At 47.7% G+C, this 16,447-nt stretch overlaps 1 protein-coding gene across 1 annotated transcript in view; it reads right to left on the bottom strand.

Annotated features, from left to right (window-relative positions):
- The window catches only part of RGS8 (regulator of G-protein signaling 8), a 15,719-nt gene extending 941 nt beyond the window's left edge, over window positions 1-14,778 (bottom strand). Inside the window, exons 1-5 of the mRNA XM_009320631.1 lie at window positions 14,715-14,778; window positions 12,687-13,220; window positions 10,675-10,776; window positions 9,662-9,726; window positions 1,091-1,257 (exon numbers count right to left, since the gene is read on the bottom strand). Coding sequence (XP_009318906.1) covers window positions 1,091-1,257; window positions 9,662-9,726; window positions 10,675-10,776; window positions 12,687-12,712 — 360 coding nt within the window. The 5' untranslated portion in view covers window positions 12,713-13,220; window positions 14,715-14,778. The remainder of the gene's footprint in view (window positions 1-1,090; window positions 1,258-9,661; window positions 9,727-10,674; window positions 10,777-12,686; window positions 13,221-14,714) is intronic.
- Window positions 14,779-16,447: the final 1,669 nt, after the last annotated feature.

Here is a 16,447-nt window from a genome sequence, read left to right as displayed (position 1 = left end):
AGTCAGCATTTGTTAGGGTTATTGTTTAAAACCTGGCTGAAAAGATGTTATTTGTTGTTATTAACCCAGCATCCAAACTTAAAGGAGTCTTGAAAGTAAAGCTGTCTGCTTTAACTCAGATGACAGCAATATAGATTAGCTCTCTGTGTCGCTTAAGGGTCATTTCACATTCTAGCACACCAAAATTATGACAACAGGACCAGATTTTAGGAAAGACCCCATCCAGCCTGCACTCACATTTCCAATCCAGATTCAGCCCTGAAGTCCTGAAAATCTCACCCAGTTTCATGAATAACAGCAGGAAGATCCTCACTGAGGGAGATGGGGACCTCGCAATAGCCTTCCTAGTTCAAAGATGGAGTAAAGAGAGCCCTTTTAGGGGGATCCCCTTGCAGGCACCTGTATGGTGACAAGCACCCGTGCAATCTTGCAGGAGGACCGCCGTGGGAGAGCAGGTGTAGTAAGCACCCTCCTGGTTGCATTATGAATACAATAACACAACCCAACATCACGATGCAGGACCTGACAGTCGCATCAACTTGTCAGTACTTGAAACAGGACTTAACAATTTCAGGCTTTGGATTGTGACTACACTTTTTGTTCATCTCTGAGTTATTGCTTGCATCTTTTAAGAGGTCTAATTGAGTTGGGAGTTAGTCAGCAGATAAACAAGCCTCCCTGGAGAGTCAACAGGTTAGTCATTCGTGGGATGCTCTTATACAAAATGTCCTGCGAGAGACGAGCCCAATAGCCTGCTCGGGGATTGATAGTAAATGAGAGGAGCAAGGTGAAATACTCCTAGGAAGCTTGTAGAGGTTAGGAAATGTAGGTTGTGGTTGCCAGTGAACTCACTGGCTGTGACTAATTAGTATCATCAAAGTAGTTGCCCTCACCAGGGAATGAGTCACTGCAAGCAGAGGCAGCTGTAGCAGACAGGATGGCAATCCCATCCTCCTTATCCACTCCTCACCATCACCTCTGGGAGGGAAGGGAGGGCTCCCCGGCACCCTGCAGGTCTCGGCTGGGGGAGATGGACCTGCTCCCTCTGCCGGAGGGATGTTCTGCCTGCCCAGGGTGCTGGCATACCCACCTCTCGAGGAGCCTGCACATCAATGAACTCCTCGAAGATCCTCTGGGCCTTGGAGGCCAGCTTGGCTGCCGAGCGGGTCTTCTTGAAGTCCTCACAGGCGAGCCAGAACTCCAGGTTTTCCTCGCTGAACTCCGTCTTCAGGAAAGCACGGAAAGCAGCCAGCCCATCTGCAAGAGAGACGCGGGGAGTTACAACGGGAGGAGAAAGAGGGCAGGGAGCAGTCTCTTTAACAGACATCCTTTCATCCACCCCTGCCTACCAAAGACCATTTGATTTTTCTCCCAAGGACTGCGATCCCAGGATGTGTCCATGACTTACACCATTGCATCAGCTGGACTCTTATCATTTGCTGTTGCTCTGAAAAAGCGTTTTACCAGCTAACATGGCAAAAGGCTTTCTTCGATACTGGGGCGCCTAACCTTTGAAAAGTTCCTCTTGAAAACATCAAGCTTCAATAATACGGTCTCTTTGCCACAGCATCTTGTGCGTGTTAATGCAGCACTTTGTAATGTCCTATCTGTCATTAAGAAAAACCTTTAATAAAACACAGCATCTGTGGACTTGTCTCCTATGTTTTCTGTCACTTGGCTTTATTGCCTTGTGACATATTTTTAGTTCTTATTTAAACAGAGGAATGATCTTGGAGAGTCTAACTGTTACAGCTACAATAAAGGGGAGAGGGAAAGGATGCAGCATAATTACTACTTGTCTAGTCAGTGTTAAAAGTGTTCTTATCACTTGCTAATGCTTAGCAATTGTGACATTTCAGTAATGTAATCTGAGTCAGCCGGGGCAGATTAGAAATATGGAAAGATTTATTAGGCAATCTGTGTCCTCTTAAACCCCTGCCTGGGCATATTTATGGACACAGCTATTGTTTTTTATTTCCTTTCCCTGAATGGCATCAGCGGAGTTGAAGTAGCCGAAGGTTTCACACATGCCCTTTCTCCTTCCTTTAGCCTTGGGATAAATTTGGCCCCTAATTTTTTTTTTTCCAGTAACATGTTTCTAACTTTACCTGGTCTTTTTCTATAGGGTCTGAATGTTTGTAGTTCATGACTGGAAATCTCCTGAGTCAGCATTGGCTACTTCCAAGCAAGTGTCTAAAAATATTGATGGAATTGTGAATGCACTCGGCAAGGCCAGGCGCCCCGAAAGGGTGAGGGAGCAAGTGCGTGTGTGTGTGTGGCAGGGACAGACGAAGACTGATGAGGGTTTGTAGGACCTGAGCTCCTGCAATGCTGTGGGTTGGAGGCTCCACCTGCCCCCTTTCTGCTGTGGGAGATCTCAGCAGTGCTGCCTTCCCTCCTTCCTCCCGTGGCAGCGGGCGTGGGAGCTGGGACGGAGCCCAAGGGGCGACGCCTGGTGCTTGGTGCGGGTCATTTTCACATATCCACAGCAAGCCCAGGCCCACAGGGGACAGGGGCTGGCCATGACACAGGATCCATCACAAACTCCCTTACAGCTTTGTCCTTGTTTTCTTGCCTGCACCAGGTATGCAAGGAGAAGCAGCAATGTAACACTGCCCTTTTTCTCCCTTGTGTGTCCTAATCTTATTCCTGCTTCTCATGTTTCCAGTAATAACTTAGGATATGGAGATATTTTTCAGTTCTAGGTCCTGAGCCTCAGCCCTAAGAAATGGCCCCAGGTGTTGAACAGCAACTAACCTACTTCTGGCTGCACGTAAGTCAGTGGAGATGTCTGACTTCTGACTGCCCAGATTCTCAAAGGGAAAGGCTGAAAAGATACTAGGCCAGACAGAACCAAACTACAGGCTAAACCACTCCACTCTATGTTTCTCAAAGCTCCTTCATTAATGGGCTCTGCACTGCTAACTGCTCCATCAGCATGCTGCATTGCAAAGAGCACAGCAATCGGCTACTAAAACATGTACATCCCGTCTCAGCTACGCTTGCTTCTTCCTGTCAGCCCCAGGAGGGACAGAAATAGCTGTATCACACCAGCTCGTCCTGCCACTTCTTAATTAATGCACTTGTAGGAGAAGATCAGGGTTTCAGACTGCTACTGCAGACAAAACCAGGGCTTTTGTCCATGAGCACTGCAGAGCAATTAACAGTGCAAATTGTGGGTTCGAGACAGGGTCAATAATGTGACATTAGCCCCAGAGAAGCCTGCAGAGCAGAGAGTCCAAAAGGCATCTCCAGGAGCAGGATACCTGTCAGGATCACGCTGCCCATGGCTGCTTTGAGCCTCTCCACGGGTAGATAAATACGGTGAATGAGAGAGATGTTTTAGGGCTGCTCCCCTTCCTGAGATCTAGGAGACAGAACAATTTTTCAAAACCCATGTCCCCTTTAATGCCTATAAAATTCACAGGGCCTGTGTGGGAGCAAGTGGAGGACTTAGGAATACAGCAGGGGAGTCTTTGCAGGAGGAAAAGGAGAGGACATAACAGCAGGGTGACAGGTTTCCGAAAGAAGAAAGTACAAAAGGGAGAAGGCAGCAGTTCCCTGAGATGTATGTCATTTTATATATCATCAGCTCCTAAGATGTTTGACGTTAAATATTCCAGCACCCGAGCACACTGTTATGACTATACAGTCTCTGCTATGTGTCCCTGCAGAGGTCTTGCTCCCCTTTCTCTGTCCTGCTCTTTTTTTTTTTCCCTTTCCTCTACAGCAGCCTCGGAGCCCCAGCACTGACAGAGGATCACTTGCAGAAATAGCAGCTTTGCATGGCAAATAGAATATCTGCAAAATATGTGCTAAAAGAAGGGGACTTCTTCATGATTGATGAGGTGAGAAAGGTGTTTGCTTCAGCCCTGGCCTGGAGAGCTGCTGCAGCAGGTCCCTCCTGGGACCAGGAGGTTTCCATGTGCTCTGCCTCTTGCTCTCATGTCAATCAGCTCCTTTTTATCTCGAAGTAAGTTTAGATGGAGGATAGACAAATAATAGTGTCTGGCTGTTCTCCACTTCTTTATATATTCCTATCGTGCCCTCCTCACAGCCTTTGAGTAGCTGGAAATGGTGAGGCCAGATGTGGGAGGACCTTGCAGAGGCGGCCTTGGACGCAGAAGAGGTCATCCTTGACATGAGGCTGCCTGGTTCTGCACAGATTTCATCTTTAGCCTTTGACTGCCTGCCAGCATTTACAGCTGTGCCTGGCAGCAGGAGTTCAGAGATGGGAGCCCAGATGACTGCACAGTAGTAAATCGCTGCCCACAAGTGTATCATGGAACAATGACAAATCTAATTGAAAGGGCAGGAGGACAATTAGGTATGGGGACGGTCACCATCTGAGCTGGAATTTGACCTGGATGTTGACTTTAATCTCCTCCTGCATATGGAGGCTATCAAGGAAGCATCGCTCATGAATGATCAGCATTTCAAAGCTCATCCTACCCAACTGAACAGCTTTTTTGCTGGGGCAACCAGCACTGGATTGCAGCGTGATATGTGCAGGAGAGCATCACCTACTGAGTCAGCCTCCTGAAATATCCTGGAACACGGTCGGAGCACCTGAGAAGTACGATTCCAAAGGGATGCTTTACAGAAAAAGCACAGAAACGAAAAGCAGGATTAGAAGTCTTCAGATGCAGCAGCACAAGATATCCATAAAATGTGTAGCCTAAAGGCATGGCCACTCAAGAAGACAGAGATGTACTGGTATAGATGCACAGCCCTTCAAGACAACTGTTGGATACTTATTCAGGAATTTGACTCAAAAGAGTGCTGAGCCTTGCTTGAAGCCAAAGGAGTAAATCAGTACTGATAGAGCAGGTAGGATGAAGGCAAAGAAATGGAGCTTTTCTACTGAGTGTCAAGAGTCTGAAAGAGGAGCAGAAGATGTTTGCTTTTTACTTTTGCAGTGTAAATGTAAGCTTCAAAATGCCCTGCTCTCCATTCAAATAGACCAAGGGAATGCACAAGAGGACCGTCAGGAAGGATTGTGCAAGTATTTGTACATTACCCCATCCCAAGATCTTGCAGTGCATTGCACAGCTATAACCCTGCAGGTCACCTGCGAATTAGACAATGACAAGAATTTGTGTTTTATAGATGGGCACTGCCAGGCAGATCAATGACTATGTGAGGATAGGGACTCATGCTCCTGACATCCCATTCAAATGTTGTCCTTCAGGAGGAAGGGGCTGAACTGGCTAGCACAAAACACAACACGGGTCTTAACTAAGGCAAGCTTCAGCAACACGAGGAAGAGCCGTGATTAGTGGTTTAAATTGTTCAGGCAGACAGCTTAATAACCAAGCATTAGCCACTGTCAGAGTAAGAAAGTGATCAACAATCATATATTTTTAATGCATGCATTTCACACCATCGGGGCAATCGGCACTTCATGTAGGAAATAAAGGCAGAGTCCTTATGGCTGGTAGATGAAGGGATTAGCTCTATGGAGCATGTTGGGTGCAGGGCGGAAGAGACAAGGCCACAATGCTCTGTATAGCATACGTACATGCTCCCACTGCTGCTTAGCATTGCTTTGGTGAATGTTAGCTGCCTGGCACCAGCACAATGCTAATGCTAATGCTGTTCTGGCTTAGAAAGAACCAGGAGTAGGTTGCGATATTCCTGTGCTGTGTAGGAAGAGGAGCAATGTGTAGACAACAGAAGGAGGAGGAGGACAATAAAGTTTGTGCAGAAGAACAGAGAGATCACAAAACATGGTGGAGGGGGGGAAAAAATCACCCTTGAGATAAAAATGGAAATTCAGTGCAAAGGTTTTCTGTGTCAGATGCTTTTTTGAAAAGTAACTAAGGGTTGAGGACAGACCGTCCTGCTGGATTCTGGACAAATGACAAGCCATGTGTCCAGCCCTGTGAGGGCTGCAGAATGAGACATGCCATTGCTTGTATTTCCCTCCAGCAGCCTGTCAAAAGAAATCTCCATCTGGCTGACCAGCCTGTACCTCCTGGGCATGGGTACATAAGGGGGATTACTCCTCTGTTACTCACGTGCATGCACACACACTCTGCAGACCACACTGAGCTCCACTTCCCTGGGAGCCATTGCTAATCTGCACCAGCAAAGAATGGGAAAAGATGCCAAAGTCTAGCATGTTTAAACGAGTGCTTTTGCTCCCTGAGCATCCAAGGAAGCATGCTACATATGATCTGTCTCTTGCTCTCTCAATTCCCTGCTGCAAAGTAGGATCAAACTCCTCTCTTCCGTTGCTTGCCATGCTCAGAAGCCCTTACCCAAGGGAACGCTGCTACGCTGTGCTTGCATCTTTTGCAGTGAGCTCAGACAAGGCTCCTGCTGTAAAAAGGGGATCAACTGGCTGACCCTATGGTTTCAAGTTGATTTGCTTCACTCGTTAGCAAAACCAAGTAGGGTATCATTGCATTGACCTGTTCATCTGGGGCTGTCAATGAAACGGAGCTGAGCTGCATCCTACCATTCAGCACTGGTTACTCTAAGAGGGCTAGGCGGAGGGATGCTGAAGTCCCAATGCCAGTGCAAAACGAAGGTGGGGGTGTGACACAGAGAGCCTTTCTGCCTTTCCTACATTTCCATCTCTTGCTAATGTCAACACAAATTATTCTTTAAATGACCAGGGAATTAATCCAAATCAGATCACTGTATACAGAGGGGTGTTGCCCAGCCCAGGAATCTCTGGAGACATGCAACTGCTTCAAAACCCAGGGTTTTTCAATCCTCCACTCAAGATGCTGCCAGAAGTAGCATGTCAGGATCAAACATTACCTACAGAGGTCATTCATTAAAACAATCAGGGGAGAGGAAAGAGAGGGGGCTCCACAGGGCCAGCACACTTCAAGGGATATTTGACAAAAATGAGCATAATGACACTCTCCACAGAGTCTGTGTAATGCATAATACCTGTTTGGGTCACTTCCATTTAGAAACCTTTTGGAGACTCATTAAAATAGGAAGTGGAAGAGTACAAGTTGTTTGCCTTTCCCATAAAGAGTACTGCAGTCCTGCGAGCCTCCTCCGTGTACAAGGGCAGCCTGCTCACCTTGGCACTTCAGAGAGTCTTTTAGGGAGCTTTGATCCACTTTCTTGCTCCTTGGAGCTCTTTTTTGCATCTGTCCAACCCCTTGCAATATTACCCACAAAGACTGCCCGATTTTCAGCTGCTACTTCCAGCTCCTGAGTCCTACTTGAGCACTCTGGGTTTTTTTTCCCCAAAGAACAGATTGGCTGGAAGGGACCCGAAACCACCGTAACATCTGACTGCAGCAGAAAGCACCACTCAACCCCCTAAAAACGGCATCACAATCTCCCTTCCGAAATAGATGAACATCTAGCAAAGAAAGAGTTTATGACAGATCTGTCAAGCAGAAGCGGTCTACCTGCTGATGCTGTAAGCCTCAGGGGAAATTCTCCCTGAGCCCAGCTGGTGCTCAGCCCATGCCCCCAAGCATGAATTCAAATTTTCCCTGGCTAATGTTGTTCACCTGGGCAGTCACAGAGAAGTTAGACCGAGATAGTGCTGTCCTTCTCTTGGCACTGGAAACAGAATATTAGCTGGCAGCTTTACTACAGACAGATGCGGGCAGGCCAGGCACTGCTTTTCTTACTCTGAAATTTTGGTCAGATAAGGCACAAGACTCCCTTACCTAACATCAGCACGTTTCTAACAGCAAAAATGCAACTCTCTTTGGTTCTTTTGATACCAGATCTTTGGCAATTCTTCTGTGTTTTGGATACAAGTATACATAAGCAAAACTACAATGATTTTACAAGACAATTCTTTTTTATGGATGTACGCTCTCCTCTCCTTTAAACCAGTGCAACTGAAATAACGCTTCTGTTTCAACAGAGCTTTTTGTATTTGCATCGTTATAACCTTTGACTGCCAGGCTAGCAATTCCAGAAACTTCAGGTGCAGAGCAGTTGTAATATATTCCTCTAGAAAGTAGTTTATTAAACAACAAATTGTTTTGTCACTGATCACCAGGCAACGTCACCGTGACTGCTGATAAAAAAAAGATTAATTTAAATTTTAAAGATTGCCTTCTGTTGCTATTAGGAACTGAATATTTTTCATTAGGTGCCAGAGATTTATCAGAATTACTTTCCATTCTAGAGACAGGAAAAATTCTGATAATTCATTTATCACTCTATAAGGCTAATTTATTAATAAAAACAGACTCTCTTGTGGAGGCTGTTGGATGAAATAATTGAACTAAGGTTTGATTTAGCATTCACAGCAGTCAACTGAAGAGGGAACAGTCTGTATAATGTCAGTACATAGATGCGTAAATTCACTGGCTTTTGTAACCAAAGCACTTTTGCTGAAGTCTGTATCTAATAAGGAAAATTTTGACTTTTGCACTGGTGAAGGAGGAACAGGGGCTCGAGTACAGAATTGTAACTGATGTGAATATCCTGTCCTCCCCACTCCCCGTCACCCAGGCACCCTATAGTCTCTTTGGTGCATTTTTCCCTTCTTGTTTTGAATTTTGACAAAAGAAATGTTCCCTCTTAGCCATACCCAGCTACACCATATTTTTTTTCTACTGGCTGCAAGAGCAATGATCTCAACAAGATACTGCTGCTAAAATTATATATTGCTTTTTCTGCCTTGGACAGCCAGCCTGTTTAAAGTTGTCACTTAATTCCCTGCCAAAACTGTTGTCATCTCAGTAGAAAACCAGCAAAATTACACTTTATTTAAAATAATAATATAATTCTATGCTTATATTTTAAAATATAAGTGCAGAAAAAAACTGAATCTCTAAGAAAACCAGACAGTTCCTTATTGCAATAAAATAGTCCACCGCCCACATTGACCTCTCCCCAACCTTGACTCACTCTTGGTTTTTTCTCCAATAGAAACACATTAATGAACCTATACTGTGAACTTTGCTGTCTTGTTTATAATTTCCCAGCATGAAAACGTCAGTGAAGCAGAATAATATTTTCTGAACAGAACTGATATGATTGATCTGTTGAATGGAGCAAGGTGTGCTGATTATACGTTTGCACAAGGTTTCCGGATGTGAAATTTTCAGGTTTGCACTGGTAACTGTAAATTAGATCCTGCTAAGGGCTACCATGCACAATTTCTCTGCTACAGAGCAAGTTGTTCAAGGTTACTGAACCACATACAGTGTTGTGCCGTAGCACTCCCAGCAAAGGCTGCGCTTCAACACGGCATAGCTGCACAGCAGCTCAGGAGAGCAGCTGGAGGGAGAGGGAGACAAGCCGGTGTTCGTGGATCCCAGGGGGCTTTAGCAAGCTGAGAACCTGCCATTTGCTTGTGCACGAAGACTGGACCCAGGAGCAGTTGCCAAAGGATGGTACGCACGGCTACAGCCTTGGGGTCCTGCCTTCTGTGCATCCCCAGGAGCTGGAGAAGGCTAGACCTCGGGTTGATGACTTTATCAGTTGTGATCACCCAGTCAAGAGCAAAGCCAGGAAGGGAACCCACAGAAACTCACTCCCTTGCCTTTTAACCAGAGGACAAGTCCTGCCTATAAATGACTGTGACCGTTTCCTAGTGGGTAGTAAGCAGCTACCTGAGGGACTGTTCCTGTGCTATGCAATGCACACTTTGTTTGCGCTAGCTACAACCAGTATTAAGGGTACAAGGGAAAGAAAAAGGTAGAATTTGATCTCTACTCACATTTATGGGACAAAAGGACATCAAAAGAGTCTGCCCATCTTGTTGCTTCTTCTGTTGACAGTCTTCTGTAAAGAAAGGAAGAGGCAAGTTACAGACAACCCACAGCCGCTGTTCCCCTCTGGGGCTGTTTGACAAGGACACCGAGGAAGGCTGGATTCTTCTCGCCTAACTTTGGAGGCCTACAATGTAGAGGTCTCCAGGTGAGCAAGTCACACTGGGCTCCCTTTAAAGTCAGCGAGGAGATACCAAGGGACTTGCAGGGACTTGATTCTCTTCACCTCACATCCCCAGGTAGGCAGGTAAAATAGGCCAGATGAATCACACCCTAAAAGGGACAAATTTTTCCTCATTGATTCTAAGCAGATGCTCAGGGAACAAGTTCAGATGTAGACATTTACATTGTCAATGCCAAAAGTTAAGTGAAATGAAACCCACCCCTGCAGAAGTGTTTATTTGTCTCTGCTAACTTTAAGGGGAAGGTTAGACTCTTAGCCTAAATGTAAGCAGTGACTTGTGATCAGACGAATCCCATCCCATCCCAAATCAGGACTTATCTCAAATCAGGACCCTGGATTGTCTGAAGCATCTACCTGAAGTGTTATGCAAACTAATATAGGACTTTTTGGTAGTGTTTAATAACAAGGCTTAGCTAAGGAGGACTGTCCTGAAATTGCTGGTCACCTCTTATACCGAGTCAACTGCTCAGACTTTGATTTGTGATGACAGAGGGGTAAATTATGTCTTCAAATATGTGCAGACATGTCCCACATACAGCAGCGGGGACCGTGTGTACGTCCCATCTCACGGGAGAATTCATGTCAATGATCCAGGTATTTTCTGAGGTTGTTCCTGTTGTATCAGCGCTGTTTTGTTTTCCTCCTTCCTTGTGGCTAAAAGAGCTACTCAAAGCTTATACAAAGTACAATAAAAGGAAGATAATACTAGAGGGAGTGGTGGGCAGGGAGGAGAAGGACAGAAAAGGGGTTGGGGTGGGATGCTGCAGCTATACTCACTTCAAAGCCCGGTTGGGCTTGTCCGGAAGAATAGCTGTGAAATCATTATATGAGTCTGATTTGTGAGACAGGCAGCCCAGGCGAGTCCTCATCCCTCTGTTCCTGTGGTCGATGTGGGGGAGCAAGGGTGTGAGCAGGGGAAAACCAAAGAAGATGATGATTATAAGTTTAGCCAGAGTGGCAAAAAAACCAAACAACCAAAACCAAAAAACCTCAGTGGCTCTGTGCCTCAAAGTGCCTCTGTGTCCTTGGTTCCCTCATCTGTGGGAGGGACCCTGAAACATCTCCAGTAAGATGCCAAGCAGACGCTAAGGACGGACACAGCACCAGAGCAGCTGAAGCTCCCCCACAGCAGTCATTCAGCTGCTCTGGCTGGCAAAAAAGCTTTTAAAGGCTGCACTTTGGGATGGTTTCTTGGAAAGACCTGCTCTGGTCAGGTATGGGAGGAGAGCGAAGGGTAGCAATACCAAAAATCAGTCACCACAATCCAGCAGCACCAGAAACAGCACAAGTACCAGGGCTTGAGGACAGGAGGGGGCTGGAGGAAGAAAAGGAGCAAGGCACCTGCAAGGAGAGCCTGTGCTGCAGAGCCACGAGGCCCCGGCCGGGATCCCAAGCAGCTTCTTTAGACTCGGGGTTACATAAGCAGACTAAAACTGCCTCTTTCCTGACAGGCTTATCCAGGCAGAAAATGGCTTTATTGCTTTTTTCCTCTAAATTTCAAACCAGCCCCAGAGCCTTCGCTCCTCCGCCATCCGCTCACGTCCTTGCCAGCCCCTTCCCGGGACAGCCGGCGCATCCGCAGCATCCTTCATTACATAACCCCGGGACAGGGAGGAGCACAAAGGGAGAGGGAGAGGGAAACACAACACACACATGCATTATACGGGACTGGCATCGTCTCCTCTCAGAAACATATAGGTGCCAGTTAATGGTTCTACATGGTCTCTAGAAGGGCAGAGCCTGTGATTTGCCTCTCCAGCCCAAGGGCGTCTCTTCTACTAGATTCCCCTGACATCGAACAAGGCCATTCTCTCCTCCGGACCATGGCAGGAGGATTTAGCGACCCAGTCTCCATTTCTCAGCTGCTGGACCCACTTCTGAGCTGGAGAAAGCCCTTCTCCGAGCCCTGCTGCCAAACAGATGCCAAATACTTCCTGTGACTGCAGAGGGAAGCACAGTATTTTTCCCTTCTATATGTAATTCTTGCAGAACACTTCAGCACCAGCAACTGAGCCAATCTGTAGCACGCCTGTTTCCCCCTTCTCCTCCCGCCCTTCACGGAGTTTCTATTATTGCACATTTTAATGTAATCTTAAAGCAAATTAAATGTTAATTAAATGCAATGAGTGTCTCCCTGGCGCAGCACAGGCAGCTTGCAGCGTTTAACAAGCACAAAAACCTGGAGATCTTCAGTCACAGAAATGGTTGCACAGCCTCAAAATATGGACTCATGGCCAGTGGTCTTGGGATGCAATGCTACATAAACCTCAAACATCAATGCAAAAATACTGTTTGCAAAGTGTCATGTTCCTAGCTGAGCATGCTGGACCTGCTGTGCTCCGATGGACACCGAGCCCACTATAGGATCTTTCTGGTACCTTTCCTGATACCTTCTGCCCCCAACCTTTATCTTCCCTGCACTGTTTGTTCTAGCAAGCTCACAAATTTCTTAACAAGAGGTGTGACATGCATTACCGCAATGCTGCTCAGATTTCTCTCTGATGCCTGAGATCAAGGGACTGCAGCAGGGAATCAGAGTGTATGGGGGACAGAGATGCTGTGCCACGAGCAAGGAGCTTGTCTCATGGAACACGGATCTCTAGGTGAGGACTTCCAAGACAGGACACAGGAGAAAGAGAGGGAAAGAAACTGGGTCCGCAGGAGGTGGAGAGGCAACGGAAGGGCGGGAGGGAAGAGGGGACACTGCAGCAAGCTGAAAGGCTCGCTGGACGAGGTAGACAGCGACAGGATGGGCAGGGGTGAGGGATGCAGCATGCCTTTTCAGTTACCTCCGTGGGATCAGTAAGGCAGCCATTCAGGCATCCAGTTATAGTTAACCCTTTAACTGGCTGGCTTGGACAGCAGTCGGGGCTGTTTGCAGGAGACAGGAGTGCGGAAAGGAGGGATTTACTGTTTCATGTCCTGGCACTTAAAAATATATCAAAGAATCCTCTGCAAAAAAAGGAGGGTCAGTTGTTCTCAACCCATTTGATCCTTGCCTCCTAGCGTGGAAGGTCGATTTTTCAATGGAAGACGTTCAGAGTTGAGGGATGATCACAGAGGAGAGACAGCATTTCCTTCTAAGACCAGGACCACGGGTTAAATCCAGCTTCAGGTCTAAAGTGATTTGAGTTTGGCGTCACAGCTCACCACGGAGCAGCAGGAGTTGGCATTATCGCACTCATCATTCAACACCTCTGAAGGTCTCTCCTCAACAGGCAGAGCTCCAGGCTGACCTCGCTAAGAAGACCAAACTACCTCTTGTCCCTGTCCCTCCAGGTCATGGCTGATGTTACTGGCCAGGCATCATGGAAAAGCTGGCACTGCAAATAAAATAATAGGAGGACTTCACGTGTCTGCAGATACTGGTCCTTTCACCATCACAGGCTCAAGCACTCACACAAAAATAACTCAAAGAAAGCATCTCCTCTTCGGGGTGGTGGGAGACTGTGGGGAGCCACCAAGGAGATGAACAGTCTGCAAAGGGGAGGGAAGGAGGGAGGGAAGGACAGAGGGGATGGCAGGGTTCCCGTGAGCCTTGGCACACAGGCAGCTGGTTGAACAAATCTCACATCAGAGTGAAGGCAAGGTCCACCAGCCAGGAGACCGATGGGACAGAGAGCAGGACTGTATAGTGAGCAAAGGGCAAAGGTTTCTTATTTGCCAGGACAGGGCCAAGCTCCAGATAACCTCCATGTCCTCTTGCCCAGAGGGAAGAACTGAGGAGGAGACAGAGGAACTGACGAGAGCAGAGACTGTGTGCAAAGGAGCCAGGACCCTGCTCTGCTGGGGCCTGGGGAGATTCCAAAGCTTGGGCTGTCCAACGCAACATCCCTTTTAAAACCTGATTACATTAAAAATGTACAAAGCCTCTTCCCAACTAAATTAATGGAACTGGGATTGCGCTACATTCCAGTGAGTGCATTTCCTTAATCCCTACCCTGACCGGCTGCTTCGATGCGCTTTAACTGAAATCAATCCCTGTAATTCCTTAAGCCCCTCTAAATTTCCTCATTAACAGCCTCACCCTCATGTGGGGCCACAACACATGATTTCCTAGAGTCCAACAGCCCCTACTCCTCTTTCCCACTGCCGCTACGAAGTGACAGCTGGAAGCAGAGCCGGGTGCCCTCTCCCCCGCAGCCTCCTCTAGCAGCCTGCTTTTTGGGGTACTGTTATGAAACAGCTTTCTGCTCGCCCCCGCTCCCACCCGCTTGCCAGCCCCCACAACAACAACCTGCACAGCTGAGCAGCACCGAACTTCCCTGTGATCTCAAAGTCCGTCTGACTTCACGGATGCCGAGACCTATATTTCCCGTGAAGGCAATCCCACTGCTCGGCTGACATACCCACAGATATTTCCTCTGATTGCAAATAAAGCCAGTCAATTATGACTTTAGAAATATAGTCTGTGGCGTCTGGTAAAGGCATCCTGGCAGGGCTCCATGGGGAAGTTTTTTGCCTCCTGCTCCATCATTCATCCTACCTCCCCCTCCTATGAAAGGACCCCGGTGGTCAAGGAGAATTGCCAGTCTCATCATGGATGTGTTTTGGGGGTTTCTCCTTGGGAGACAGAAAGGGAGGGGTGTGATTATGACATTCAGGTTATCAAAACACCCCAGGAGATCACCTGAGCTAAGATAAAGAAGCCATCCCAATAGAAAAAAATAGCAGCACAAAGGTTAAAAAAAAACCCCAAACCATGAGATCTCAGGGGTGTCAAGAGATTAAGACCATCCATTGACATGCAGAGAAAGCCAGAAAAAAACTGAACACAGAGGCACTGCAGACAGACAGACACAGAAAAAGATACTCACTGCCTTTGACCTGTCCTCTCTGCTGGTGGGTCTGTGCTGACAGCGTGGTCAGAGAGGCTCTGGGGAGAGAGCAGAGCGGTCTTCTTCAGAGGCAACCCCCTGCATGGGGTGAAAGTCACACTTCGACACCCCTCCCCTCCCCTCCCCACCTCTCTCCGAGCAGCAGCAGCGCAGCTCAGAGCCGATCACTCCCGCATCCAGCAAAACCCTACAGCAGCCTCAACCCGGCGGGCTGGGGCTCGGCTGCGCAGCCGGCTCCCACCGCTCATCGGCAGCACTGCCGAGGAGCTCACCTGATCAGCACGTTTCGCTGCATCCCCTCCTCACCCACCCGGCAGCAAAACCCCAGCTTCTCCCCCGTTGGAGATGGGGGACCGCTCCACGCGGGTGGTGGATGCCAAATGCTGGCAGGGAGCATCTGGGGGGCGGGGGGGATGCCTGCGAAAGCACTCGCTGTTGTCACCCTTGGTATGTTGGGATAAAGCATCCGCCTGCATCGTTTTAATCAGCTCCTTTGAGATTTAGGGAAGGTTGCTGCCCTCAGATCACAGATCATCAGGAGTTGCCACAGACAGAAAGGATGGGAGAGTTTAACTAAAGAGCCCACGTGTCAGCAGGGCCAAATAAAATTGTTAACAGGCAAGGGAGAACCTTATTGCAGGGCATGGGATGACAGAAGAAAAAATCCACCTGGCAAGTCAGTGATGTGACTGACCCCTTTCATCCATCTCCCCTTCTCTCACCTGATGTGTGCAGTCCTGCTCGCTCCCTGCCCTGCAGCAGGCTCCCTGCAACCTCCCTCGGCGCGCTTGCCCCATGGTATAGGCTCCGATTGCCTTCTCTCTCCTGCACCCACACCTCCATCCTCCAGAGGATGTATATGAGATGTCCAGTGCACCACAGTGACTCTAACAACAACCTATCCCACGGCACCGACATGGTGGGGCTGCAGCACAGCCCCCCAGCTCTGGGCTTAGCTCAGCCATCAGTAACAACACCTGGGTGTCATGCAGGCTGCACAGGCACTGATGTGGGTCACTGACTCACTGAGGGCTCAAGCCATGGGATCCTCATTGCTTTTTTGATCCTGACGAAGTTGATTGACTAAAAAAAAAAAAATAACAACAACAACAACAATAATAATAATAATTATGAAGTCCTCTGCAGTTAAACAAGTCATTGCCTTTTTCCTGGAAACTTGTAGTCACCTGCCTCTTCTCTGCTAAAACACTGCTGGGCCTGACATCCTGGTGCTACTAGCAGGAAACATGTCTTGAGGCAGCACATTATCACCAGGCAACATCCCTGGGGAAAGACAGGAAACTTACTACGAAAACACAGGGCTTAGTAGCACTGCAGCAGTGATCCCAGCTCTCCATCATCCTGGGTCCCCTCATTCACAGGTCAATTTGGCAAGGACATATTTGCCTTGTTCTCATCCTCCCATCACAAAGCCCCGATCATCCTGACTCAGATTAATCATGTCTCCAGTTATCAGAAGACAAACACTGAAAAAAATGCCACGGCTGATACAATCTCTTCTCAGCCAAGGTCAAAGGTTGAGGTTCATCTTACGCCTCTCGTATGACAGGCTGGTTTGTTCAAGTTAAATAACAGTCAGCTTCAGCCCTTGCCCCAAACCCAAGCCAAATTTAACACATCATCACCAAGGGTTTAACTTCCAACATGTCATTTTTGTTTTCATGCATTTCCACACTTCCAGGTTCTCTCTG

This window comes from Pygoscelis adeliae, unplaced genomic scaffold (assembly GCF_000699105.1).
Source record: "Pygoscelis adeliae isolate BGI_AS28 unplaced genomic scaffold, ASM69910v1 Scaffold402, whole genome shotgun sequence".
Classification (NCBI taxonomy): domain Eukaryota; kingdom Metazoa; phylum Chordata; class Aves; order Sphenisciformes; family Spheniscidae; genus Pygoscelis; species Pygoscelis adeliae.
The sequence above is the reverse complement of the archived record's forward strand: the minus strand, read 5'-3'. Positions and strand labels throughout refer to the sequence as shown.